The 27,924-nt window shown below is 49.0% G+C and overlaps 1 protein-coding gene across 1 annotated transcript; it reads right to left on the reverse strand.

Annotated features, from left to right (window-relative positions):
- Nucleotides 1-514: 514 nt before the first annotated feature.
- On the reverse strand, nucleotides 515-27,924 carry LOC121843455 (dual 3',5'-cyclic-AMP and -GMP phosphodiesterase 11A-like; the record flags this gene model as incomplete). The annotated part of the gene is made up of 18 exons (XM_042313050.1): nucleotides 515-970; nucleotides 1,224-1,307; nucleotides 2,231-2,305; nucleotides 2,435-2,498; nucleotides 2,598-2,675; nucleotides 3,343-3,443; nucleotides 3,635-3,725; nucleotides 3,895-4,004; nucleotides 5,154-5,261; nucleotides 6,395-6,541; nucleotides 7,830-7,880; nucleotides 10,328-10,420; nucleotides 12,894-12,960; nucleotides 13,080-13,159; nucleotides 13,618-13,762; nucleotides 13,876-13,940; nucleotides 26,070-26,210; nucleotides 27,835-27,924. Coding segments are annotated over 18 exons (2,046 nt in total), but the record flags the coding sequence as incomplete, so codon positions are not given.

Raw genomic sequence — 27,924 nt, forward strand, 5'->3', positions numbered from 1 at the left:
CCCCCTCCCTCTCCTCCCTCCTCTCTCTCCCCCTCCCTCCCCCTCCTCCCTCCTCCTCTCTCCCCTCCCTATCTCCTAATTCCCCCCCCCTCTCCTCCCTCCCTCCTCTCTCCCCTCCCTATCTCCTAATTCCCCCCCCTCTCTCCTCCCTCCTCCTCTCTCCCCTCCCTATCTCCTACCCCTCCTTCTTCCTCCTCCCTCCCTATCTCTCTCCCCTCCCTCCCTCCTCCTAATTCCCCCTCCCTCCTTCTCTCTCCTCCCTCCTTCTCTCTCCCCTCCCTATCTCCTAATTCCCCCTCCCCCCTTTCCTCCCTCCTTCTCTCTCCCCTCCCTATCTCCTAATTCCCCCTCCCCTCTCCTCCCTCCTTCTCTCTCCCCCTCCCTATCTCCTAATTCCCCCTCCCTCTCTCCTAATTCCCCCTCCCTCTCTCCTCCCTCCTTCTCTCCCCCTCCCTATCTCCTAATCCCCCCCTCCCTCTCTCCTCCCTTATTCGCTCTCCCCTTCCCTCTCTCTTCAAACTTCAGCCCCCTGCCCCTGAGACAGCTGCCCAGACCCTATACTTCCATCTGACCCCAGATGACCACTAGACTCTGTAGTGAGAACTGAAGTCTGATCAAATACTGAATTTGACCCAAACTCTGGATGACCACTTGACTCTGTAGTGAGAACTGAAGTCTGATCAAGTACTGAATTTGACCCAAACTCTGGATGACCACTTGACTCTGTAGTGAGAACTGAAGTCTGATCAAATACTGAATTTGACCCAAACTCTAGTTGCGAGTTCTGACTGGAGTCTGGATTTTGATTGGTCTCTGGGTTGGGTCCTGACTCAGAGCCAGGAATCTGATTGGTCTCTGCAGTTCTGTGTGTGTGCTGCTGATAGGACGAGCCCAGCTCCTTCCACTTCATGCGGTTGGCTGCTATCCCATCAACCATAGGCTTCAGCTTCCCGTTTAGCTTCATCAGAGCCTAGAGGGGAGACAGTGTGGGAGACTGACTTAGAAGGGGCTGTATCACAGACAGACATCGGCTCATTTCATGCAGGATGACTGAGAAAAGGGAGGAAATAAAGACATTTCAGAAGACATCATACTGTGAAAACATACAGGTCTGGACTAAATGAAAGTACTGGACATAGATTTTATTGCGTTGGATATCCCCTTGAACTTGGTGTGTCAGTAACAAACAGACTAGATGGGTTTAGAACAGGCAAGTCCATTACCTGGTAGAGGGGCTTACAGATCCCATCTATCCACTCCAGCTGCAGGGCAGGCAGCTCGTCTTTACGATTACGGTCAAAGATGGCCTGAGGGGAGAGATGGGGGTGAGGTGGGGGGCTGCTGTTACAGTATCATTCACTCCTAATCACTTAACTAACTTTAGTCATTTCATCCCAACAGTTGAATATCTAGAGAAAGAACTCCCTACATCAAGGCTAACTTTAGTCATTTCATCCCAACAGTTGAATATCTAGAGAAAGAACTCCCTACATCAAGGCTAACTTTAGTCATTTCATCCCAACAGTTGAATATCTAGAGAAAGAACTCCCTACATCAAGGCTAACTTTAGTCATTTCATCCCAACAGTTGAATATCTAGAGAAAGAACTCCCTACATCAAGGCTAACTTTAGTCATTTCATCCCAACAGTTGAATATCTAGAGAAAGAACTCCCTACATCAAGGCTAACGTCTGGGATCCCAGAGGGCGATAGAAAGATACTGACGCTCAGCAGAAGGAAAGATAAAAGTCGACTTCCTAAATGCTGTGCAGACTAAAGGTGCATTAATGGAGCTTGGACTCAAGGGAATCAAGGTCGTAGTGGATGGAGCGTTAATATCAAAGTTGATGATCTGACATTGAAGAGAAGTTTATTTTGAAGGGAGGGGTAGTTGGAAGCGAAGTTGTACAATGAAGTGTAGTTTAACAGGAAGTGTAGTTTAACAGGAAGTGTAGTTTAACAGGAAGTGTAGTTTAACAGGAAGTGTAGTTTAACGGGAAGTGTAGTTTAACAGGAAGTGTAGTTTAGCGGGAAGTGTAGTTTAACAGGAAGTGTAGTTTAACAGGAAGTGTAGTTTAACGGGAATTTTAGTTTGAAGGGAAGTGTAGTTTGAAAGGAAGTGTAGTTTGAAGGGAAGTGTAGTTTGAAGGGAAGTGTAGTTTGAAGGGACGTGTAGTTTGAAGGGAAGTGTAGTTTGAAAGGTGTTACAGTAGTACTGTATACTGCTTACCGCTGGAGTTAACTTGAGCTCAGACCTCTCCCTGTCACCTTGCTCGAAAAACTCACTGGTCACCAACTCCGCAACCTGCAGGGGGATTTCAAAGTGATGTCAATGATGTCAATGATGATCATATGGACCCTAGTCAAAACTAGTACATTATACAAGGATTAGGGTGTCATTTGTGACACAGGAAGAAGTTTTGTAACATTTCACCTGTTTGGAGATCTCCCAGGGGCGGGTCACTGCACCCAAGTCACATGCTGTCATTAGCATAGACCTGGTGATGACAGAGGTCAGAGGTTGTTTAGAACCAAACCAAGTCTCCACATAAGGATATTGTTGATCATGGTTCAATACACAAGAAAGATGGAAGGACCTGAGAAGTTCTCTGTGAGCCTCGTCTGTCCAGCTGAACTCTCCAGAGAGAACACGGTCAAAGAACTGGCTCCTCCTCCTGTTTAGGAGCACAGACAGAGTCAAAGAACTGGCTCCTCCTCCTGTTTAGGAGCACAGACAGAGTCAAAGAACTGGCTCCTCCTCCTGTTTAGGAGCACAGACAGAGTCAAAGAACTGGCTCCTCCTCCTGTTTAGGAGCACAGACAGAGTCAAAGAACTGGCTCCTCCTCCTGTTTAGGAGCACAGACAGAGTCAAAGAACTGGCTCCTCCTCCTGTTTAGGAGCACAGACAGAGTCAAAGAACTGGCTCCTCCTCCTGTTTAGGAGCACAGAAAGAGTCAAAGAACTGGCTCCTCCTCCTGTTTAGGAGCACAGGCAGAGTCAAAGAACTGGCTCCTCCTCCTGTTTAGGAGCACAGACAGAGTCAAAGAACTGGCTCCTCCTCCTGTTTAGGAGCACAGGCAGAGTCAAAGAACTGGCTCCTCCTCGTGTTTAGGAGCACAGACAGAGTCAAAGAACTGGCTCCTCCTCCTGTTTAGGAGCACAGACAGAGTCAAAGAACTGGCTCCTTCTCCTGTTTAGGAGCACAGACAGAGTCACAGAACGGATACAAGGAAAAGGAGGGATGTTCAATGGCAAAGCAGGCGGGAGGTGGCCTGAGTGCCGGTCTGTTTGTGTTATCACGTTTCTGTTCTACAACTGCATGTGGAAGTTGTAAGTCTTACTGGAAGTGCAGGGTGAGGTCAGTGGAGAGGATGGCCTGTTTCAGTAGCTGCATCATACTACTGTACTCTTTGGAACACAGGTTGGCAAAGATATTATGACCCTGTTGGAAGACATGAGCAAAATATATATTAAGATTTTATGACCCTGATGGAAGACATGAGCAAAATATATATTAAGATTTTATGACCCTGTTGAAAAAGATATATTATCAGGTAATACATGGAAGGGGGAATGTCAGGGTTGAGGAATAAATGGAAGCTCTTAAGTAAAGGTGATGGTAGCCAAGGTCACCTCACTCTGTAGGATCATGACTGCATGGTTGAAGTGATGGTGCTCCAGAGTAGCTGATGTCCCGTAGAGCAGGGCCAGAGCAGAGCCAGTCCTGTAGGAAGCAGCAGAGGAGGGACATTCAACTGATTGATTGATTAACAGGGAAGATGGACGGACGGACGTGCAGACTGACTGACTGATCAGACTAATATCGTCCTCATTTTTCTTTATTTTCCTTCATTTTCCTTATTTCTCTTCGGTGCTCAGCCGAGGTGACTCACTTGGCCTGGAAGGCATTGTTGGTGCCACGGTGGTCTAAGTCATGGCAGAGACAACCCACCATCAACGCCAGGGTCTCTGCATCCGACAGAACATCCTGGAAACCAGCCGTCTGCGGACACAGAGGTAACGGAATTACGGAAACTATCCAAGACATTACTTGTGTCCCAAACGGCACTCTATTCACTATATAGTGCACTACCCTTGTCTCGTCCCTGGTCAAAAGTGGAGAACAAAATAGGTAATTTGGGACAGAACCATTGTAATTGGTTCATCTTTACTTTAATTGCCTTGGTGGGGAAACAAATTGAGGAACAATGTGAACCAAACAGTTTGCCATGACAAAGGGCATTTCAGCCTTAAATGTGAAATTCATTTCAAAAGTTTCAAAAAGCATCATTCCACGTTGACATTACAGGGTATTGTGTGTGTGGGCAAGTGACACAATCTCAATTTAAGACATGTTTTCATTCAGGCTGTAACACAACAAAATGTGGAAAAAGTCAAGGGGTGTGGATTCTTGATGAAGGCACAGTAGAACCCTTTTTTGAAGGTTCTATAAGGGTTTTAAATTGAACTTTTACAGTGCTGTAGAGAACCCTTTCCTGAGGTTCTACAAAGAACCATTCAAATATGGTTCTACATACAATAGCACCAAAAAGGTTCCGCTATGCTTACAACCCTTTTCGTTGCTATTGAGAACGCTTTTTAATGGTTCTTTATAGAACCTTTATGGAGAATGGTTCTTCAAAGAATCTTTGCCAATCTCAAAAGTTCTACAAATAACCTTTCAAATGAACATTACACTGTGTTTTATTCTGGTTAGTCGTATTATATTGTTAAAACTCCATAGTTGTCATTATTGTGTTAACTGGTAGCTGTGGAAGGGCTGGGGTCCCTGAGGAGAGGATTGAGATCGTCTGACTCAGCAAACAGAACTGACACAAGGTCTTACACAGAGTCTTTTACAAGACACTGTCCTGGCCATGTAATAACACAACACATTAGATCAACTGGAATGACACCTTCACTCATGGCAGCACAAAAAGATTTTTGAGGAAACCCCGTCCTTAAATTTGAATTATCACTAAAAGATCAAAGAACCCTTTTCTGAACTGCAAAGAACCATTTAAGGGCTCAAAGTGAACTTTGACTCATTATGGTTCGGTTCCACATAGAACCATCCGCCTTACCAAAGAACCCTTGAGGAACCCTCTTTTCTAAATGTGTACATAGAGCATCTTTTGTTGTATTGACTCACTGTGATCATGAGGAACATGCACTGGCACACGTTGAAGGCATGCCTCCAGTTATGGTATGCCACCGTACGATAGTTCTTCCTCACCGTCAACAGCCAGCGACACAGGACCTGAGAGGGAGGAGGGACGGTCATAAGGAATAAACAGTCATAAGGAATAAACAGTCATAAGGAATAAACAGTCATAAGGAATAAACAGTCATAAGGAATAAATGTTTGCTTTGCTGTTGTTCTCATATCAGGTGTTACTGTAACATGTCACCAAGAGAGTTCATCAAAAACAAGATCAATAGGGTTGTAATATTCTGGTACTCCCAATAGGGTTGTAATATTCTGGTACTCCCAATAGGGTTGTAATATTCTGGTACTCCCAATAGGGTTGCAATATTCTGGTCCTCCCAATAGGGTTGCAATATTCTGGTACTCCCAAAAGGGTTGTAATATTCTGGTACTCCCAATAGGGTTGTAATATTCTGGTACTCCCAATAGGGTTGCAATATTCTGGCCCTCCCAATAGGGTTGCAATATTCTGGTACTCCCAAAAGGGTTGTAATATTCTGGTACTCCCAATAGGGTTGTAATATTCTGGTACTCCCAATAGGGTTGTAATATTCTGGTACTCCCAATAGGGTTGCAATATTCTGGTCCTCCCAATAGGGTTGCAATATTCTGGTACTCCCAAAAGGGTTGTAATATTCTGGTACTCCCAATAGGGTTGTAATATTCTGGTACTCCCAATAGGGTTGTAATATTCTGGTACTCCCAATAGGGTTGCAATATTCTGGTACTCCCAAAAGGGTTGTAATATTCTGGTACTCCCAATAGGGTTGTAATATTCTGGTACTCCCAATAGGGTTGCAATATTCTGGTCCTCCCAATAGGGTTGCAATATTCTGGTACTCCCAAAAGGGTTGTAATATTCTGGTACTCCCAAAAGGGTTGTAATATTCTGGTACTCCCAATAGGGTTGTAATATTCTGGTACTCCCAATAGGGTTGTAAATATTCTGGTACTCCCAATAGGGTTGTAATATTCTGGTACTCCCAATAGGGTTGTAATATTCTGGTACTCCCAATAGGGTTGCAATATTCTGGTCCTCCCAAAATTCCCGGGATCAGGACAGAATAACCAGGAAATCTGCTACAATCCAACCAGGATTTCTGGAAAATGTAGTGATTTTGGAAAAGTTGCTGGAGAGAAATAAGAAAGCCTCTCCATTCTCCCTCATTGTTGACCTCACTCACGTCGTAGTCAATCTTAAACTTCTGGACGGCTCCGAGTTCCAGAAACATCCGGAGGGAGGCAGTGATCATGGCGTCGTTGTCCAATGAGAAATCGTTGAAGTGGAACTCTTCGATGCCCAGCTCACTGCTCAAAGGGATCTTAGCAGCCTGAGGGAGTAGAATGTGGGGGTGAATATTGAGCGTCCTAGTAGGTGAACAGGAAATAGCAAACTCAAAGCCTCAGGTTCTCCAACCCCCCCCCCTCTCACCAGTCCCTCCAGTCCTCTTTATGATAGGTCCTCTGACCCCCCTCACCAGTCCCTCCAGTCCCTCTTTATGATAGGTCCTCTGACCCCCACCTCCACCCCCTCACCAGTCCCTCCAGTCCCTCTTTATGATAGGTCCTCTGACCCCACCTCCACCCCCCTCACCAGTCCCTCTTTATGATAGGTCCTCTGACCCCCCTCACCAGTCCCTCTTTATGATAGGTCCTCTGACCCCCACCTCCACCCCTCACCAGTCCCTCCAGTCCCTCTTTATGATAGGGTCTCTGACCCCCCTCACCAGTCCCTCCAGTCCCTCTTTATGATAGGTCCTCTGACCCCCACCTCCACCCCCCCCTCACCAGTCCCCCAGTCTCTTTATGATAGGTCCTCTGACCCCCACCTCCACCCCCCTCACCAGTCCCTCCAGTCTCTCTTGTGATAGGTCCTCTGACCCCCACCTCCACCCCTCACCAGTCCCTCCAGTCTCTCTTTATGATAGGTCCTCTGACCCCCACCTCCACCCCCTCCCCTCACCAGTCCCTCCAGTCCCTCTTTATGATAGGTCCTCTGACCCCCACCTCCAACCCCCTCACCAGTCCCTCCATTACCTCTTTATGATAGGTCCTCTGACCCCCCACCTCCACCCCTCACCAGTCCCTCCAGTCTCTCTTTACGATAGGTCCTCTGACCCCCCACCTCCTCCTCCACCCTCACCAGTCCCTCTTTATGATAGGTCCTCTGACCCCCACCTCCTCCTCCACCCTCACCAGTCCCTCTTTATGATACGTCCTCTGACCCCCACCTCCTACTCCACCCTCACCAGTCCCTCTTTGTGATAGGTCCTCTGACCCCCACCTCCTCCTCCACCCTCACCAGTCCCTCTTTATGATAGGTCCTCTGACCCCCACATCCACCTCCACACCTCACCAGTCCCTCTTCATTATAGTCCTGGGGTGTACTCGTTAGTCTGACGTAATAAAACGTTTTGCAACGGAAATGGACGTTTCTATTGGTCAAATTCAGGTAGATTCCTCCCTGTTTCATTCCATTTTCTTCTGTTTGGTTCCTAGTGAATACACCCTTGGGAAAGTAACCAGGTGACTTCTACTGTTTTGATTATTATCTTGTAGATTTAGTTTGTTTGTTTGTTTTTCTATTTCTTCTACATGTAATGTAATTCTCAGACATACCTTGAGTCTGTCCACCTCTACCTTGGAGCATGTGGCGTGGTAGGACAGCATCTGAGGGAGGAGAAAACATCATCATTGACTCTCTCTCCCTCTTATATCCCTCTCTCTCTCTCGCTCTATCGCTCTCTCTCTCTCTCTCTCCCTCTTTATCTCTCTCTCTCTCTCTCTCTTTCTCGCTCTCTCTATATCTCTCTCTCTCTCTCTCTCTCCCTCTTTATATCCTCTCTCTCTCTCTCCCTCTTTATCTCTCTCTCTCTCTCTCTTTCTCGCCTCTCTATATCTCTCTCTCTCTCTCTCTCCCTCTTTATATCCTCTCTCTCTCCCTCATTATCTCTCTCTCTCTCCTCATTATCTCTCTCTCCTCTCTCTCTCTCTCTCTCTCTCTCTCCCTCATTATCTCTCTCTCTCTCCCTCATTATCTCTCTCTCCCTCCTCTTTATATCTCTCTCTCTCTCTCCCTCATTATCCCTCTCTCTCTCCCCTCATTATCTCTCTCTCTCTCTCCCTCATTATATCTCTCTCTCTCCTCAATTTATCTCTCTCTCTCTCCCTCCCTCTTTATCTCTCTCTCTCTCTCTCTCCCTCATTATCTCTCTCTCTCTCCCTCCCTCTTTATATCTCTCTCACTCTCTCTCTCTCCTCATTATCTCTCTCTCTCTCTCTCCCTCATTATCCCTCTCTCTCTCCCTCATTATCTCTCTCTCTCTCTCCCTCATTATCTCTCTCTCTCCCTCATTTTATCTCTCTCTCCCTCCCTCTTTATATCCCTCTCTCTCTCTCCCTCATTATATCTCTCTCTCTCTCTCCCTCATTATCTCTCTCTCTTATCGCTCTCCCTCTTTATATCCTCTCTCTCTCTCCTCATTATCTCTCTCTCTCTCTCCTCATTATATCTCTCTCTCTCTCCCTCTCCCTCTCTATATCCCTCTCTCTCTCTCTCTCTCTCTCTCTCTCTCTCTCTCTCCCTCATTATCTCTCTCTCTCTCTCTCCCTCATTATATCTCTCTCTCATGAACCTCTCTGGCCCCCTGCAGGTGGGTGTGGGACATGCATGATGATATGGGATCTGGCGCAAAGTAGTGCACTATATAGGGAATAGGGTGCCATTTGGGATGCATACATAGACGCAATATTGTCTTCTTCACACTACTCATGACTGCATTTTTACAGTATCATCCTCTACTGCCTGAGCCGATCCGACACATTAATATTCAGCAGGGTTCTTCTCTCCCACCATAAATATTTCAGGTATTTTCACTGTTTCCAAAGAGGGGACGCTGTCAAAAAAAGATTGCCCACGGCAAAAAGTGTCTGGAGTAAAAAATATACTAGTATATAATATATCAATGTATAGTATATTTAGTATAATATATGGTGTATATAATTTAATATACCAATATATAGTATATATATATAGTATATATATAGTATATATATATAGTATATATAATGCAATATATTATTATATAGTATATATAATATAATATACTAGTATATAGTGTATACATAATATAATATACTAGTATATAGTGTATACATAATATAATATAATATACTAGCATATAGTAAATATAATATACTAGTATATAGTGTATATAATAATATAATATATTATACATAGTATATAATATATATAATATAATATACATATATATACTAGCATATAGTAAATATAATATACTAGTATATAATATAATATACTAGTATATAGTATACATAATATAATATACTAGTATATAGTGTATACATAATATAATATAATATACTAGCATATAGTAAATATAATATACTAGTATATAGTGTATACATAATATAATATATTATATACTAGTATATATATATATTAGTATATAATATACTAGTATATAGTGTATACATAACATAATATAATATACTAGTATATAGTATATATAATATATACTAGTATATCGCCTCTCATCAAGTCTGATATGTGTTTTAACCACATTACCTCCGTTGTTTCATAAAGCATTCTGAGGACCAGACAGACAGACAGACAGACAGACAGACAGACAGACAGACAGACAGACAGACAGACAGACAGACAGACAGACAGACAGACAGACAGACAGACAGACAGACAGACAGACAGACAGACAGACAGACAGACAGACAGACAGACAGTGGAGCCTAAAGCCCAGCAACTAGACTGGCTAGCTAACACGTTCATTTTACATTTACCAGACACTCTTATCCGACTTAAAGTTAGTGCATTCATCTTAAGGGAGCTAAGTGGGACAACCATCTATCTCAGTCATAGTAAGTACATGTTTTCTCAGTAAAACAGCTATCAGTAAAGTCAGAGCTAGTAGGGGGGGGAAAGTCAAGTGTGAGTGTTAGTGCACGAAAGGCATATTAATAAAAACTAAACGCCTAGTGAGTGAAGGGAGAAGAGTACATGGCTCAGTCCCAAATTGCACCCTAAGCCCTTTATAGTGCACTACTTTTGACCATTTGGGATGCATCCTATCAATGCTCACATCCAGGGCCACAGACTGCTTGGCCCAGGTCTTCTTCACTTGATTGTACATCATGGTGTTGTTGATCCCCAGCCCACAGAATATCACAAAGGCCTGTATGGAGACAGGGTAGAAAAACGTTTCCACCAATAAAACAGCTTTCAAATTAAACAATAAGGCATGAGGGGGTGTGGTATATGGCTGATATACCACGGCAAAGAGCTGTTCTTAAGCACGACACATCGCGGAGTGCCTGGATACAGCCCTTAGACGTGGTACATTGGCCATATATCACAAACCACAGAGGCGCCTTATTGCTATTATAAACTGGTTGCCAATGTAATTAGAGCAGTAAAAATACATATTTTGTCATAGCATGGCTGTCAGCCAATCAGCATTCAGGGCTCGAACCACCCAGTTTATAATATCTATTATACAACAGGTGGGTCTAATCCTGAATGCTGATTGGTTAAAACCGCATTCTAGCCAGTGTCTATTCCACAAGTTACCAGCGGCTAAATCTATGACATTGAAATGTCTATTTACTCTGTTCCATCTGACTGCTGAATCCACTGTCTCATCAACATATATACAGTGAGGGAAAAAGGTATTTGATCCACTGCTGATTTTGTACGTTTGCCCACTGACAAAGAAATGATCCGTCTATAATTTTAATGGTGGGTTTATTTGAACAGTGAGAGACAGAATAACAACAAAAAAATCCAGAAAACGCATGTCAAAAATGTTATGAATTGATTTGCATTTTAATGAGGGAAATAAGTATTTGACCCCCTCTCAATCAGAAAGATTTCTGGTTCCCAGGTGTCTTTTATACAGGTAACGAGCTGAGATTAGGAGCACACTCTTAAAGGGAGGGCTCCTAATCTCAGCTTGTTACCTGTATAAAAGACACCTGTCCACAGAAGCAATCAATCAATCAGATTCCAAACTCTCCACCATGGCCAAGACCAAAGAGCTCCCCAAGGATGTCAGGGACAAGATTGTAGACCTACACAAGGCTGGAATGGGCTACAAGACCATCGCCAAGCAGCTTGGTGAGAAGGTGACAACAGTTGGTGTGATTATTCGCAAATGGAAGAAACACAAAAGAACTGTCAATCTCCCTCAGCCTGGGGCTCCATGCAAGATCTCACCTCGTGGAGTTGCAATGATCATGAGAATGGTGAGGAATCAGCTCAGAACTACAGGGGAGGATCTTGTCAATGATCTCAAGGCAGCTGGGACCATAGTCAACAAGAAAACAATTGGTAACAGACTACGCCGTGAAGGACTGAAATCCTGCAGCGCCCGCAAGGTCCCCCTGCTCAAGAAAGCACATATACATGCCTGTCTGAAGTTTGCCAATGAACATCTGAATGATTCAGAGGACAACTGGCTGAAAGTGTTGTGGTCAGATGAGACCAAAATGGAGCTCTTTGGCATCAACTCAACTCGCCATGTTTGGAGGAGGAGGCATGCTGCCTATGACCCCAAGAACACCATCCCCACTGTCAAACATGGAGGTGGAAACATTATGCTTTGGGGGTGTTTTTCTGCTACAACTTCACCGCATCAAAGGGACGATGAACGGGGCCATGTACCGTCAAATCTTGGGTGAGAACCTCCTTCCCTCAGCCAGGGCATTGAAAATGGGTCGTGGATGGGTATTCCAGCATGACAATGACCCAAAACACACTGCCAAGGCAACAAAGGAGTGGCTCAAGAAGAAGCACATTAAGGTCCTGGAGTGGCCTAGCCAGTCTCCAGACCTTAATCCCATAGAACATCTGTGGAGGGAGCTGAAGGTTCGAGTTGCCAAACGTCAGCCTCGAAACCTTAATGACTTGGAGAAGATCTGCAAAGAGGAGTGGGACAAAATCCCTCCTGAGATGTGTGCAAACTACAAGAAACGTCTGACCTCTGTGATTGCCAACAAGGGTTTTGCCACCAAGTACTAAGTCATGTTTTGCAGAGGGGTCAAATACACATTTTCCTCATTAAAATGCAACTAAATTTATAACATTTTTGACATGCGCTTTTCTGGATTTTTTTGTTGTTATTCTGTCTCTGTTCAAATAAATCCACCATTAAAATTATAGACTGATCAGTTCTTTGTCAGTGGGAAAATGTACAAAATCAGCAGGGGATCAAATACTTTCCCCCCTCACTGTAGATATAGATAGATAGAACCTGCTCAATCCACTGTTTCATCATACATACATAGATATAGATAGATAGAACCTGCTCAATCCACTGTTTCATCATACATACATAGATATAGATAGATAGAACCTGCTCAATCCACTCTCATCATACATATATAGATATAGATAGATAGAACCTGCTCAATCCACTCTCATCATACATATATAGATATAGATAGATAGAACCTTCTCAACCCACTGTCTCATCATACATATATAGATAGAACCTGCTCAACCCACTGTCTCATCATACATATATAGATATAGATAGATAGAACCTTCTCAACCCACTGTCTCATCATACATATAGATATATAGAACCTGCTCAACCCACTGTCTCATTATAGATATATAGATAGAACCTCAGTGGAGAGGGAGCTCGCCTCAAACAGTCTTTGATCTGCATCATTGAACGTCCTCCTGTCCAGGCGATTTAGAATCTGGGCACCCCTTAAAACAGTACAGAAAATACATCAATATTTGTCATTATTGAACGGGTGGAATAGCAGAAAGGTAAAAAGACAGAGTGGTTTTCAAGTGACAGTGGATGGCTGAACAGACTGGTGAACCCACCTATTATCTGATGAGTCCGATTCCAGATGGGGACGCACAGTACTGATCTGATGTGGAATCCTGAGGCTTGATCTGCCTGGGGAGTGCGGAGTGGAATGTTACTGTGTGTGTGTGTGTGTGTGCATACAGGTGTAGGATCTTCATTTAATCATTCTTTTGTTGCTGAGAATGTTCCTGCACAGAATGAAATGCAAACCTGCAGTGTATTCAAGGTTTAAAAAAAGCTTTCAAAGTTTGTAATTTCCACTTTGAAATGTCAGGATTGTCAGGATCAAAAAATTTATCAACCCCCTACAAAACATTTGCATTAATCATAATCCACATAATATTCACATTTCCTGTTTCAGCAGGATTATTTTCCTGCTGTAGCAAACTGGCTCAAATTAAGATCCTACATCTGTATGTGCGTGCCTGCGTGTGCCTGTGTGTTTGTGTGTCCAAATGTGTGTGTGTGTGTGTGTGTGTGTGTGTGTGTGTGTGTGTGTGTGTGTGTCCGTGTGTGCGTGTGTTGATTGTGAGTGATTGGTGCCCCACCTCAGCATCAAAGCGGGGGTCCTGACAGACGTCGCTGATGTTGACAGGCAGTCCTGTGGACGCCACCAGCTCTGCAATGCTGTTATTGATCAGCCAATCAGAGCAGGACAGCTTCTCCATGCTGACTTTGTCAAAGAGACACACACTCTCAAGAAATGCCAAATACATGGATTGGGGATACAGGAGGATGTCTGTCCTTCCTATCAATGATTATGTATAACTGTTAAAATATCTTCTCCCATGCAGTGGAGACTTCACCTGATGTCACGGTCCATGTTGCACAGGGGAGACATGAGCTCAAAGGTCTTTGAGAACTTTACCACCTGCATAAAATACACACAATTGGAGAGGGGAGAATTGGAGAGGGGAGAATTGGAGAGGGGAGAATTAGAGAGGGGAGAATTGGAGAGGGAGAATTGGAGAGGGGAGAATAGTAGAGGGGAGAATTGGAGAAGGGAGAATTAGAGAGGGAGAATATGAGAGGGGAGAATTAGAGAGGGAGAATTGGAGAAGGAGAATTGGAGAGGGGAGAATTAGAGAGGGGAGATTATGAGAGGGGAGAATTAGAGAGGGAGAATTGGAGAAGGGAGAATTGGAGAGGGGAGAATTAGAGAGGGAGAATAGAGAGAGGGGAGAATTGGAGAGGGGAGAATTGGAGAGGGGAGAATTAGAGAGGGGAGAATAGGAGAGGGAGAATAGGGAGAATTGGAGCGAATTGAAGTATTGGAGAGGGGAGAATTGGAGAGGGGAGAATTGGAGAGTGAAGTATGGAGAGTGAAGTATTGGAGAGGGAGAATTAGAGAGGGAGAATTGGAGAGTGAAGTATTGGAGAGGGGAGAATTAGAGAGGGAGAATTGGAGAGTGAAGTATTGGAGAGGGGAGAATTGAGAGGAGAGAATTGGAGAGGGGAGAATTGGAGAGTGAAGTATTGAGAGGGAAAACAGAAGGAAAGAGAAATTTAGAATATAAAGGAGGAGAGAATAGCTGAGGTCTCACAGATGAGTTTATTGTTTATGACACATTCATAGCAGAGGAGAGAAATGAGAGAAGGAGGAGGAGAGGAGCCAGGGAGAAGAAATTAGAGGAGGGCAAGGAGAGGAGTCGGGGAGAAGGAAGCGGATGAGAAGAGAGGAGAGGAGACAGGGAGAAGGAAGCAGAGGAGAAGAGGGAGAGGAGACAGGGAGAAGGAAGCAGAGGAGAAGAGGAGAGGAGTCGGGGAGAAGGAAGCGGAGGAGAAGAGAGGAGAGGAGACAGGGAGAAGGAAGCGGAGGAGAAGAGAGGAGAGGAGACAGGGAGAAGGAAGCGGAGGAGAAGAGAGGAGAGGAGACAGGGAGAAGGAAGCAGAGGAGAAGAGAGGAGAGGAGACAGGGAGAAGGAAGCAGAGGAGAAGAGAGGAGAGGAGACAGGAGAAGGAAGTGGAGGAGAAGAGAGGAGAGGAGACAGGAGAAGGAAGCAGAGGAGAAGAGAGGAGAGGAGACAGGGAGAAGGAAGAAGGGAAAGATGAGAGGAGTCGGGAGAGAAGAGAGAAGAGAGAGAGAGTCAGCGGGGAGAAAGAGGGAAGACAGGGAGAAGGAAGCGGAGGAGAAGAGAGGAGAGGAGACAGGGAGAAGGAAGCAGAGGAGAAGAGAGGAGAGGAGCCGGGGAGAAGGAAGGAGGAGAAGAGAGGAGAGGAGTCGGGAGAAGGAAGAGGAGAAGAGAGGAGAGGAGTCGGGAGAAGGAAGGAGGAGAAGAGAGGAGAGGAGACAGGGAGAAGGAAGCAGAGGAGAAGAGAGGAGAGGAGTCAGGGGAGAAGGAAGCAGAGGAGAAGAGAGGAGAGGAGTCAGGGAGAAGGAAGTGGAGGAGAAGAGAGGAGAGGAGACAGGGAGAAGGAAGCGGAGGAGAAGAGAGGAGAGGAGTCAGGGAGAAGGAAGTGGAGGAGAAGAAGAGAGGAGAGAGAAGAAGTGGAGGAGAAGAGAGGAGAGGAGTCAGGGAGAAGGAAGTGGAGGAGAAGAGAGGAGAGGAGTCAGGGAGAAGGAAGCGGAGGAGAAGAGAGGAGAGGAGACAGGGAGAAGGAAGCGGAGGAGAAGAGAGGAGAGGAGCCAGGGAGAAGGAAGTGGAGGAGAAGAGAGGAGAGGAGACAGGGAGAAGGAAGCGGAGGAGAAGAGAGGAGAGGAGTCGGGGAGAAGGAAGCGGAGGAGAAGAGAGGAGAGGAGACAGGGAGAAGGAAGCAGAGGAGAAGAGAGGAGAGGAGTCAGGGAGAAGGAAGTGGAGGAGAAGAGGGGAGAGGAGTCGGGAGAAGGAAGCGGAGGAGAAGAGAGGAGAGGAGTCAGGGAGAAGGAAGCAGAGGAGAAGAGAGGAGAGGAGTCAGGGAGAAGGAAGTGGAGGAGAAGAGAGGAGAGGAGACAGGGAGAAGGAAGCGGAGGAGAAGAGAGGAGAGGAGACAGGGAGAAGGAAGTGGAGGAGAAGAGAGGAGAGGAGTCGGGGAGAAGGAAGTGGAGGAGAAGAGAGAGAGGAGACAGGAGAAGGAAGCAGAGGAGAAGAGAGGAGGAGCCAGGAGAAGGAAGTGGAGGAGAAGAGAGGAGAGGAGTCGGGGAGAAGGAAGTGGAGGAGAAGAGAGGAGAGGAGACAGGGAGAAGGAAGCGGAGGAGAAGCGAGGAGAGGAGTCGGGAGAAGGAAGTGGAGGAGAAGAGAGGAGAGGAGACAGGGAGAAGGAAGTGGAGGAGAAGAGAGGAGAGGAGACAGGGAGAAGGAAGTGGAGGAGAAGAGAGGAGAGGAGTCAGGGAGAAGGAAGTGGAGGAGAAGAGAGGAGAGGAGACAGGGAGAAGGAAGTGGAGGAGAAGAGAGGAGAGAGACAGGGAGAAGGAAGCGGAGGAGAAGAGAGGAGAGGAGTCAGGGAGAAGGAAGTGGAGGAGAAGAGAGGAGAGGAGACAGGAGAAGGAAGTGGAGGAGAAGAGAGGAGAGGAGACAGGGAGAAGGAAGTGGAGGAGAAGAGAGGAGAGGAGTCAGGGAGAAGGAAGTGGAGGAGAAGAGAGGAGAGGAGACAGGGAGAAGGAAGTGGAGGAGAAGAGAGGAGAGGAGACAGGGAGAAGGAAGTGGAGGAGAAGAGAGGAGAGGAGTCGGGGAGAAGGAAGCGGAGGAGAAGAGAGGAGAGGAGACAGGGAGAAGGAAGCGGAGGAGAAGAGAGGAGAGGAGACAGGGAGAAGGAAGTGGAGGAGAAGAGAGGAGAGGAGCCAGGGAGAAGGAAGTGGAGGAGAAGAGAGGAGAGGAGACAGGGAGAAGGAAGTGGAGGAGAAGAGAGGAGAGGAGACAGGGAGAAGGAAGTGGAGGAGAAGAGAGGAGAGGAGACAGGGAGAAGGAAGTGGAGGAGAAGAGAGGAGAGGAGACAGGGAGAAGGAAGTGGAGGAGAAGAGAGGAGAGGAGACAGGGAGAAGGAAGTGGAGGAGAAGAGAGGAGAGGAGCCAGGGAGAAGGAAGCTTGGGAGGAGAAGAGAGGAGAGGAGACAGGGAGAAGGAAGCAGAGGAGAAGAGAGGAGAGGAGACAGGGAGAAGGAAGTGGAGGAGAAGAGAGGAGAGGAGACAGGGAGAAGGAAGTGGAGGAGAAGAGAGAGAGGAGTGGAGGAGAAGAGAGGAGAGGAGACAGGGAGAAGGAAGCAGAGGAGAAGAGAGGAGAGGAGACAGGGAGAAGGAAGTGGAGGAGAAGAGAGGAGAGGAGACAGGGAGAAGGAAGTGGAGGAGAAGAGAGGAGAGGAGCCAGGGAGAAGGAAGGAGGAGAAGAGAGGAGAGGAGACAGGGAGAAGGAAGCAGAGGAGAAGAGAGGAGAGGAGACAGGAGAAGGAAGTGGAGGAGAAGAGAGGAGAGGAGCCAGGGAGAAGGAAGTGGAGGAGAAGAGAGGAGAGGAGACAGGGAGAAGGAAGCAGAGGAGAAGAGAGGAGAGGAGCCAGGGAGAAGGAAGTGGAGGAGAAGAAGAGAGGAGCAGGAGAAGGAAGAGGAGAAGAGAGGAGAGGAGACAGGGAGAAGGAAGCAGAGGAGAAGAGAGGAGAGGAGACAGGGAGAAGGAAGTGGAGGAGAAGAGAGGAGAGGAGCCAGGGAGAAGGAAGTGGAGGAGAAGAGAGGAGAGGAGACAGGGAGAAGGAAGTGGAGGAGAAGAGAGGAGAGGAGACAGGGAGAAGGAAGTGGAGGAGAAGAGAGGAGAGGAGACAGGGAGAAGGAAGTGGAGGAGAAGAGAGGAGAGGAGACAGGAGAAGGAAGTGGAGGAGAAGAGAGGAGAGGAGACAGGAGAAGGAAGTGGAGGAGAAGAGAGGAGGAGACAGGGAGAAGAAGGAGGAGAAGAGAGGAGAGGAGACAGGGAGAAGGAAGTGGAGGAGAAGAGAGGAGAGGAGACAGGAGAAGGAAGTGGAGGAGAAGAGAGGAGAGGAGACAGGGAGAAGGAAGTGGAGGAGAAGAGAGGAGAGGAGACAGGGAGAAGGGAAGCGGAGGAGAAGAGAGGAGAGGAGACAGGAGAAGGAAGCGGAGGAGAAGAGAGGAGAGGAGTCGGGGAGAAGGAAGTGGAGGAGAAGAGAGGAGAGGAGACAGGGAGAAGGAAGCAGAGGAGAAGAGAGGAGAGGAGCCAGGGAGAAGGAAGTGGAGGAGAAGAGAGGAGAGGAGGAGAAGGAAGTGGAGGAGAAGAGAGGAGAGGAGACAGGGAGAAGGAAGCGGAGGAGAAGCGAGGAGAGGAGTCGGGAGAAGGAAGCGGAGGAGAAGAGAGGAGAGGAGACAGGGAGAAGGAAGTGGAGGAGAAGAGAGGAGAGGAGACAGGGAGAAGGAAGTGGAGGAGAAGAGAGGAGAGGAGTCAGGGAGAAGGAAGTGGAGGAGAAGAGAGGAGAGGAGACAGGGAGAAGGAAGTGGAGGAGAAGAGAGGAGAGGAGACAGGGAGAAGGAAGCGGAGGAGAAGAGAGGAGAGGAGTCAGGGAGAAGGAAGTGGAGGAGAAGAGAGGAGAGGAGACAGGGAGAAGGAAGTGGAGGAGAAGAGAGGAGAGGAGACAGGGAGAAGGAAGTGGAGGAGAAGAGAGGAGAGGAGTCAGGGAGAAGGAAGCGGAGGAGAAGAGAGGAGAGGAGACAGGGAGAAGGAAGTGGAGGAGAAGAGAGGAGAGGAGACAGGGAGAAGGAAGTGGAGGAGAAGAGAGGAGAGGAGTCAGGGAGAAGGAAGTGGAGGAGAAGAGAGGAGAGGAGACAGGGAGAAGGAAGTGGAGGAGAAGAGAGGAGAGGAGACAGGGAGAAGGAAGTGGAGGAGAAGAGAGGAGAGGAGACAGGAGAAGGAAGTGGAGAGAAGAGAGGAGAGGAGTCAGGGAGAAGGAAGTGGAGGAGAAGAGAGGAGAGGAGACAGGAGAAGGAAGTGGAGGAGAAGAGAGGAGAGGAGACAGGAGAAGGAAGTGGAGGAGAAGAGAGGAGAGGAGACAGGGAGAAGGAAGTGGAGGAGAAGAGAGGAGAGGAGACAGGGAGAAGGAAGTGGAGGAGAAGAGAGGAGAGGAGCCAGGGAGAAGGAAGCAGAGGAGAAGAGAGGAGAGGAGACAGGGAGAAGGAAGCAGAGGAGAAGAGAGGAGAGGAGACAGGGAGAAGGAAGTGGAGGAGAAGAGAGAGAGGAGACAGGGAGAAGGAAGTGGAGGAGAAGAGAGGAGAGAGGAGACAGGGAGAAGGAAGCGGAGGAGAAGAGAGGAGAGGAGACAGGGAGAAGGAAGCAGAGGAGAAGAGAGGAGAGGAGACAGGGAGAAGGAAGTGGAGAGAAGAAGAGAGGAGACAGGGAGAAGGAAGTGGAGGAGAAGAGAGGAGAGGAGCCAGGAGAAGGAGCGGAGGAGAAGAGAGGAGGAGACAGGGAGAAGGAAGCAGAGGAGAAGAGAGGAGAGGAGACAGGGAGAAGGAAGTGGAGGAGAAGAGAGGAGAGGAGCCAGGGAGAAGGAAGTGGAGAGGAGAAGAGAGGAGAGGAGACAGGGAGAAGGAAGCAGAGGAGAAGAAGGAGAGGAGAGGGAGAAGGAAGTGGAGGAGAAGAGAGGAGAGAGCCAGGAGAAGGAAGTGGAGGAGAAGAGAGGAGAGGAGACAGGGAGAAGGAAGCAGAGGAGAAGAGAGGAGAGGAGACAGGGAGAAGGAAGCGGAGGAGAAGAGAGGAGAGGAGCCAGGGAGAAGGAAGTGGAGGAGAAGAGAGGAGAGGAGACAGGGAGAAGGAAGTGGAGGAGAAGAGAGGAGAGGAGACAGGGAGAAGGAAGTGGAGGAGAAGAGAGAGGAGAGGAGACAGGGAGAAGGAAGTGGAGGAGAAGAGAGGAGAGGAGACAGGAGAAGGAAGTGGAGGAGAAGAGAGGAGAGGAGACAGGGAGAAGGAAGAAGAAGAGAGGAGAGGAGACAGGGAGAAGGAAGTGGAGGGAGAAGAGAGGAGAGGAGACAGGGAGAAGGAAGTGGAGGAGAAGAGAGGAGAGGAGACAGGGAGAAGGAAGTGGAGGAGAAGAGAGGAGAGGAGACAGGGAGAAGGAAGTGGAGGAGAAGAGAGGAGAGGAGACAGGGAGAAGGAAGCAGAGGAGAAGAGAGGAGAGGAGACAGGGAGAAGGAAGTGGAGGAGAAGAGAGGAGAGGAGCAGGGAGAAGGAAGTGGAGGAGAAGAGAGGAGAGGAGCCAGGGAGAAGGAAGTGGAGGAGAAGAGAGGAGAGGAGACAGGGAGAAGGAAGCAGAGGAGAAGAGAGGAGAGGAGACAGGGAGAAGGAAGTGGAGGAGAAGAGAGGAGAGGAGACAGGAGAAGGAAGCAGAGGAGAAGAGAGGAGAGGAGACAGGGAGAAGGAAGCAGAGGAGAAGAGAGGAGAGGAGACAGGAGAAGGAAGTGGAGGAGAAGAGAGGAGAGGAGACAGGGAGAAGGAAGCAGAGGAGAAGAGAGGAGAGGAGACAGGGAGAAGGAAGCAGAGGAGAAGAGAGGAGAGGAGACAGGGAGAAGGAAGTGGAGGAGAAGAGAGGAGAGGAGACAGGGAGAAGGAAGCAGAGGAGAAGAGAGGAGAGGAGACAGGGAGAAGGAAGCGGAGGAGAAGAGAGGAGAGGAGACAGGGAGAAGGAAGTGGAGGAGAAGAGAGGAGAGGAGACAGGGAGAAGGAAGTGGAGGAGAAGAGAGGAGAGGAGACAGGGAGAAGGAAGCAGAGGAGAAGAGAGGAGAGGAGCCAGGGAGAAGGAAGTGGAGGAGAAGAGAGGAGAGGAGACAGGGAGAAGGAAGTGGAGGAGAAGAGAGGAGAGGAGACAGGGAGAAGGAAATATGGAGGAGAAGAGAGAGAGAGACAGGGAGAAGGAGAGGAGAAGAGAGGAGAGGAGACAGGAGAAGGAAGTGGAGGAGAAGAGAGGAGAGGAGACAGGGAGAAGGAAGTGGAGGAGAAGAGAGGAGAGGAGACAGGGAGAAGGAAGCAGAGGAGAAGAGAGGAGAGACAGGGAGAAGGAAGTGGAGGAGAAGAGAGGAGAGGAGACAGGAGAAGGAAGCAGAGGAGAAGAGAGGAGAGGAGACAGGGAGAAGGAAGCGGAGGAGAAGAGAGGAGAGGAGACAGGGAGAAGGAAGTGGAGGAGAAGAGAGGAGAGGAGACAGGGAGAAGGAGTGGAGGAGAAGAGAGGAGAGGAGACAGGGAGAAGGAAGCGGAGGAGAAGAGAGGAGAGGAGACAGGGAGAAGGAAGTGGAGGAGAAGAGAGGAGAGGAGACAGGAGAAGGAAGCAGAGGAGAAGAGAGGAGAGGAGCCAGGGAGAAGGAAGCAGAGGAGAAGAGAGGAGAGGAGCCAGGGAGAAGGAAGTGGAGGAGAAGAGAGGAGAGGAGACAGGAGAAGGAAGCAGAGGAGAAGAGAGGAGAGGAGACAGGGAGAAGGAAGCAGAGGAGAAGAGAGGAGAGGAGACAGGGAGAAGGAAGTGGAGGAGAAGAGAGGAGAGGAGACAGGAGAAGGAAGTGGAGGAGAAGAGAGGAGAGGAGACAGGGAGAAGGAAGTGGAGGAGAAGAGAGGAGAGGAGACAGGGAGAAGGAAGCAGAGGAGAAGAGAGGAGAGGAGACAGGGAGAAGGAAGCGGAGGAGAAGAGAGGAGAGGAGACAGGGAGAAGGAAGCAGAGGAGAAGAGAGGAGAGGAGACAGGGAGAAGGAAGCGGAGGAGAAGAGAGGAGAGGAGACAGGGAGAAGGAAGCGGAGGAGAAGAGAGGAGAGGAGACAGGGAGAAGGAAGTGGAGGAGAAGAGAGGAGAGGAGACAGGGAGAAGGAAGTGGAGGAGAAGAGAGGAGAGGAGACAGGGAGAAGGAAGCAGAGGAGAAGAGAGGAGAGGAGACAGGGAGAAGGAAGCAGAGGAGAAGAGAGGAGAGGAGACAGAGAAGGAAGCAGAGGAGAAGAGAGGAGAGGAGACAGGGAGAAGGAAGCAGAGGAGAAGAGAGGAGAGGAGACAGGGAGAAGGAAGCAGAGGAGAAGAGAGGAGAGGAGACAGGAGAAGGAAGCAGAGGAGAAGAGAGGAGAGGAGACAGGGAGAAGGAAGCAGAGGAGAAGAGAGGAGAGGAGACAGGGAGAAGGAAGCAGAGGAGAAGAGAGGAGAGGAGACAGGGAGAAGGAAGCAGAGGAGAAGAGAGGAGAGGAGACAGGGAGAAGGAAGCAGAGGAGAAGAGAGGAGAGGAGACAGGGAGAAGGAAGCAGAGGAGAAGAGAGGAGAGGAGACAGGGAGAAGGAAGCAGAGGAGAAGAGAGGAGAGGAGACAGGGAGAAGGAAGCGGAGGAGAAGAGAGGAGAGGAGACAGGGAGAAGGAAGCAGAGGAGAAGAGAGGAGAGGAGACAGGGAGAAGGAAGCAGAGGAGAAGAGAGGAGAGGAGACAGGGAGAAGGAAGTGGAGGAGAAGAGAGGAGAGGAGACAGGGAGAAGGAAGCAGAGGAGAAGAGAGGAGAGGAGACAGGGAGAAGGAAGTGGAGGAGAAGAGAGGAGAGGAGACAGGGAGAAGGAAGCAGAGGAGAAGAGAGGAGAGGAGACAGGGAGAAGGAAGCAGAGGAGAAGAGAGGAGAGGAGACAGGGAGAAGGAAGCAGAGGAGAAGAGAGGAGAGGAGACAGGGAGAAGGAAGCAGAGGAGAAGAGAGGAGAGGAGACAGGGAGAAGGAAGCGGAGGAGAAGAGAGGAGAGGAGACAGGGAGAAGGAAGCAGAGGAGAAGAGAGGAGAGGAGACAGGAGAAGGAAGCAGAGGAGAAGAGAGAGAGGAGACAGGGAGAAGGAAGCAGAGGAGAAGAGAGGAGAGGAGACAGGGAGAAGGAAGCAGAGGAGAAGAGAGGAGAGGAGACAGGGAGAAGGAAGCAGAGGAGAAGAGAGGAGAGGAGCCAGGAGAAGGAAGCAGAGGAGAAGAGAGGAGAGGAGACAGGAGAAGGAAGCAGAGGAGAAGAGAGGAGAGGAGACAGGGAGAAGGAAGCAGAGGAGAAGAGAGGAGAGGAGACAGGGAGAAGGAAGCAGAGGAGAAGAGAGGAGAGGAGACAGGGAGAAGGAAGCGGAGGAGAAGAGAGGAGAGGAGACAGGGAGAAGGAAGCAGAGGAGAAGAGAGGAGAGGAGACAGGGAGAAGGAAGCAGAGGAGAAGAGAGGAGAGGAGACAGGGAGAAGGAAGCGGAGGAGAAGAGAGGAGAGGAGACAGGGAGAAGGAAGCAGAGGAGAAGAGAGGAGAGGAGACAGGGAGAAGGAAGCAGAGGAGAAGAGAGGAGAGGAGACAGGGAGAAGGAAGCGGAGGAGAAGAGAGGAGAGGAGACAGGAGAAGGAAGCAGAGGAGAAGAGAGGAGAGGAGACAGGAGAAGGAAGGAGGAGAAGAGAGGAGAGGAGCCAGGGAGAAGGAAGTGGAGGAGAAGAGAGGAGAGGAGCCAGGGAGAAGGAAGTGGAGGAGAAGAGAGGAGAGGAGACAGGGAGAAGGAAGTGGAGGAGAAGAGAGGAGAGGAGACAGGGAGAAGGAAGCAGAGGAGAAGAGAGGAGAGGAGACAGGAGAAGGAAGGAGGAGAAGAGAGAGAGGAGACAGGGAGAAGGAAGTGGAGGAGAAGAGAGGAGAGGAGACAGGGAGAAGGAAGCAGAGGAGAAGAGAGGAGAGGAGACAGGGAGAAGGAAGCGGAGGAGAAGAGAGGAGAGGAGACAGGAGAAGGAAGCAGAGGAGAAGAGAGGAGAGGAGACAGGGAGAAGGAAGCAGAGGAGAAGAGAGAGAGAGACAGGGAGAAGGAAGCAGAGGAGAAGAGAGGAGAGGAGACAGGGAGAAGGAAGCGGAGGAGAAGAGAGGAGAGGAGACAGGGAGAAGGAAGCAGAGGAGAAGAGAGGAGAGGAGACAGAGAAGGAAGTGGAGGAGAAGAGAGGAGAGGAGACAGGGAGAAGGAAGTGGAGGAGAAGAGAGGAGAGGAGACAGGAGAAGGAAGCAGAGGAGAAGAGAGGAGAGGAGACAGGGAGAAGGAAGTGGAGGAGAAGAGAGGAGAGAGACAGGGAGAAGGAAGTGGAGGAGAAGAGAGGAGAGGAGACAGGGAGAAGGAAGGAGGAGAAGAGAAGAGACAGGAGAAGGAAGCAGAGGAGAAGAGAGGAGAGGAGACAGGAGAAGGAAGAGAGGAGAAGAGGAGAGGAGACAGGAGAAGGAAGTGGAGGAGAAGAGAGAGAGGAGACAGGGAGAAGGAAGCAGAGGAGAAGAGAGGAGAGGAGGAGAAGGAAGCAGAGGAGAAGAGAGAGAGGAGCCAGGGAGAAGGAAGCAGAGGAGAAGAGAGGAGAGGAGACAGGGAGAAGGAAGCAGAGGAGAAGAGAGGAGAGGAGACAGGGAGAAGGAAGCAGAGGAGAAGAGAGGAGAGGAGACAGGGAGAAGGAAGCAGAGGAGAAGAGAGGAGAGAGAGACAGGGAGAAGGAAGCAGAGGAGAAGAGAGGAGAGGAGACAGGGAGAAGGAAGCAGAGGAGAAGAGAGGAGAGGAGACAGGGAGAAGGAAGCAGAGGAGAAGAGAGAAGAGACAGGAGAAGGAAGCAGAGGAGAAGAGAGGAGAGGAGACAGGGAGAAGGAAGCAGAGGAGAAGAGAGGAGAGGAGACAGGGAGAAGGAAGCAGAGGAGAAGAAGAGAGGAGACAGGGAGAAGGAACAGAGGAGAAGAGAGGAGAGGAGACAGGGAGAAGGAAGCAGAGGAGAAGAGAGGAGAGGAGACAGGGAGAAGGAAGCAGAGGAGAAGAGAGGAGAGGAGACAGGGAGAAGGAAGCAGAGGAGAAGAGAGGAGAGGAGACAGGGAGAAGGAAGCAGAGGAGAAGAGAGGAGAGGAGACAGGAGAAGGAAGCAGAGGAGAAGAGAGGAGAGGAGACAGGGAGAAGGAAGCAGAGGAGAAGAGAGGAGAGGAGACAGGGAGAAGGAAGCAGAGGAGAAGAGAGGAGAGGAGACAGGGAGAAGGAAGCAGAGGAGAAGAGAGGAGAGGAGACAGGGAGAAGGAAGCAGAGGAGAAGAGAGAGAGGAGACAGGGAGAAGGAAGCGGAGGAGAAGAGAGGAGAGGAGACAGGGAGAAGGAAGCAGAGGAGAAGAGAGGAGAGGAGACAGGAGAAGGAAGCAGAGGAGAAGAGAGGAGAGGAGACAGGGAGAAGGAAGCAGAGGAGAAGAGAGGAGAGGAGACAGGGAGAAGGAAGCAGAGGAGAGGAGGAGAGGAGACAGGAGAAGGAAGCAGAGGAGAAGAGAGGAGAGGAGACAGGGAGAAGGAAGCAGAGGAGAAGAGAGGAGAGGAGACAGGGAGAAGGAAGCAGAGGAGAAGAGAGGAGAGGGAGACAGGGAGAAGGAAGCAGAGGAGAAGAGAGAGGAGAGAGAGACAGGGAGAAGGAAGCAGAGGAGAAGAGAGGAGAGGAGACAGGGAGAAGGAAGCAGAGGAGAAGAGAGGAGAGGAGACAGGAGAAGGAAGCAGAGGAGAAGAGAGGAGAGGAGACAGGAGAAGGAAGCAGAGGAGAAGAGAGGAGAGGAGACAGGGAGAAGGAAGCAGAGGAGAAGAGAGGAGAGGAGACAGGGAGAAGGAAGCAGAGAGAAGAAGAGAGGAGACAGGGAGAAGGAAGTGGAGGAGAAGAGAGAGAGGAGACAGGAGAAGGAAGCAGAGGAGAAGAGAGAGAGAGACAGGGAGAAGGAAGCAGAGAGAAGAGAGGAGAGGAGAGAGGGAGAAGGAAGCAGAGGAGAAGAGAGAGAGGAGACAGGGAGAAGGAAGTGGAGGAGAAGAGAGGAGAGGAGACAGGAGAAGGAAGCAGAGGAGAAGAGAGGAGAAGAGGGAGAAGGAAGCAGAGGAGAAGAGAGGAGAGGAGACAGGAGAAGGAAGCAGAGGAGAAGAGAAGAGAGGAGACAGGGAGAAGGAAGCAGAGGAGAAGGAGAAGAGAGGAGAAGGAAGCAGAGGAGAGGAGAAGAGAGGAGAAGGAAGCAGAGGAGAAGAGAGGAGAGGAGACAGGGAGAAGGAAGCAGAGGAGAAGAGAGGAGAGGAGACAGGGAGAAGGAAGCAGAGGAGAAGAGAGGAGAGGTCAGTCTCACAGGTGAGTGTATATCCTCCAGCAGCAACACAGAGCAGCGTTCACACTGCAGCAGGGTCACAGCTCTCTGCATGATCTTCCTCACTATCTTCTCCAGGTCTGTCTGTTCCTCAAACAGGTCATTCACCACCTCTAGCAGAGCCTGGAGGAGCACAACAACAACACTGACCACTCTCTCTACTTGTCTAAGAAATGGAGAGAGAGAGAGAGAGTCTGCAGAACGGTGTAGTGTACAACTCCTCAGAGGGTATAAAGTTTAGCTTGTGATTGTTGTAAGACATGTTTTCCCATTTTTTGTTGTGAACAGATTCAATGTATACTGTAAACTGTTTGTCCCTTTAAATGCAATAGACATCTAAATGATGGCTTACATAATCAGGACTAATCATCTTGTTTATGGTTGGAAGTCTAATTCAACATAAATTGAGAGACAGACAGGCTATGTGAGAGACAGACAGGCTGTGTGAGAGAGACATGCTATGTGAGAGAGACAGACAGGCTATGTGAGAGAGACAGGCTATGTGAGAGACAGACAGGCTATGTGAGAGACAGACAGGCTATGTGAGAGAGACAGACAGGCTATGTGAGAGACAGACAGGCTATGTGGAGAGAGACAGACAGGCTATGTGAGAGAGACAGACAGGCTTTGTGAGAGAGACAGACAGGCTTTGTGAGAGACAGATAGGCTATGTGAGAGAGACAGACAGGCTATGTGAGAGACAGACAGGCTATGTGACAGACAGACAGGCTATGTGAGAGAGACAGACAGGCTTTGTGAGAGAGACAGGCTATGTGAGAGACAGACAGGCTATGTGACAGACAGATAGGCTATGTGAGAGAGACAGACAGGCTTGTGAGAGAGACAGGCTATGTGAGAGAGACAGGCTATGTGAGAGACAGACAGGCTATGTGACAGACAGACTATGTGAGAGACAGGCTATGTGAGAGAGACAGACAGGCTATGTGACAGACAGACAGGCTATGTGAGAGAGACAGACAGGCTATGTGACAGACAGACAGGCTATGTGAGAGAGACAGACAGGCTTTGTGAGAGAGACACTATGTGAGAGACAGACAGGCTATGTGACAGACAGACAGGCTATGTGAGAGAGACAGACAGGCTTTGTGAGAGAGACAGGCTATGTGAGAGACAGACAGGCTATGTGACAGACAGATAGGCTATGTGAGAGAGACAGACAGGCTATGTGACAGACAGACAGGCTATGTGAGAGAGACAGACAGGCTATGTGAGAGACAGACAGGCTATGTGACAGACAGATAGGCTATGTGAGAGAGACAGACAGGCTATGTGAGAGACAGACAGGCTATGTGACAGACAGATAGGCTATGTGAGAGAGACAGACAGGCTATGTGAGAGACAGACAGGCTATGTGGAGAGAGACAGACAGGCTATGTGACAGACAGACAGGCCATGTGAGAAAGACAGACAGGCTATGTGAGAGAGACAGACAGGCTTTGTGAGAGAGACAGGCTATGTGAGAGACAGACAGGCTATGTGAGAGACAGACAGGCTATGCACTCTTAGACAAAAAAGGTGCTATGTAGAACCTAAAAGGGTTCTTTGGCTGTCCCCATAGGAGAACCCTTTGAAGAATCCTTTTGGGTTCCATGTAGAACCCTTTCCACAGAGAGTTCTACATGGAACCCAAAAGGGTTCTACCTGGAACCAAAAGGGTTATCCTTATGGGGGCAGCCAAAGAACTGTTTTGGAACCCTTTTTTCGAAGAGTGTGTGAGCCAACTCACTCTGCTCCTCTCGTACTCCTTCCGAGACTCTGAAAACAACTTGGCATTGGAGATGGATATTCCACAGAACGGTAGATACATCTGCAGCAC

Source organism: Oncorhynchus tshawytscha, unplaced genomic scaffold, assembly GCF_018296145.1.
Source record: "Oncorhynchus tshawytscha isolate Ot180627B unplaced genomic scaffold, Otsh_v2.0 Un_contig_15674_pilon_pilon, whole genome shotgun sequence".
NCBI lineage: Eukaryota > Metazoa > Chordata > Actinopteri > Salmoniformes > Salmonidae > Oncorhynchus > Oncorhynchus tshawytscha.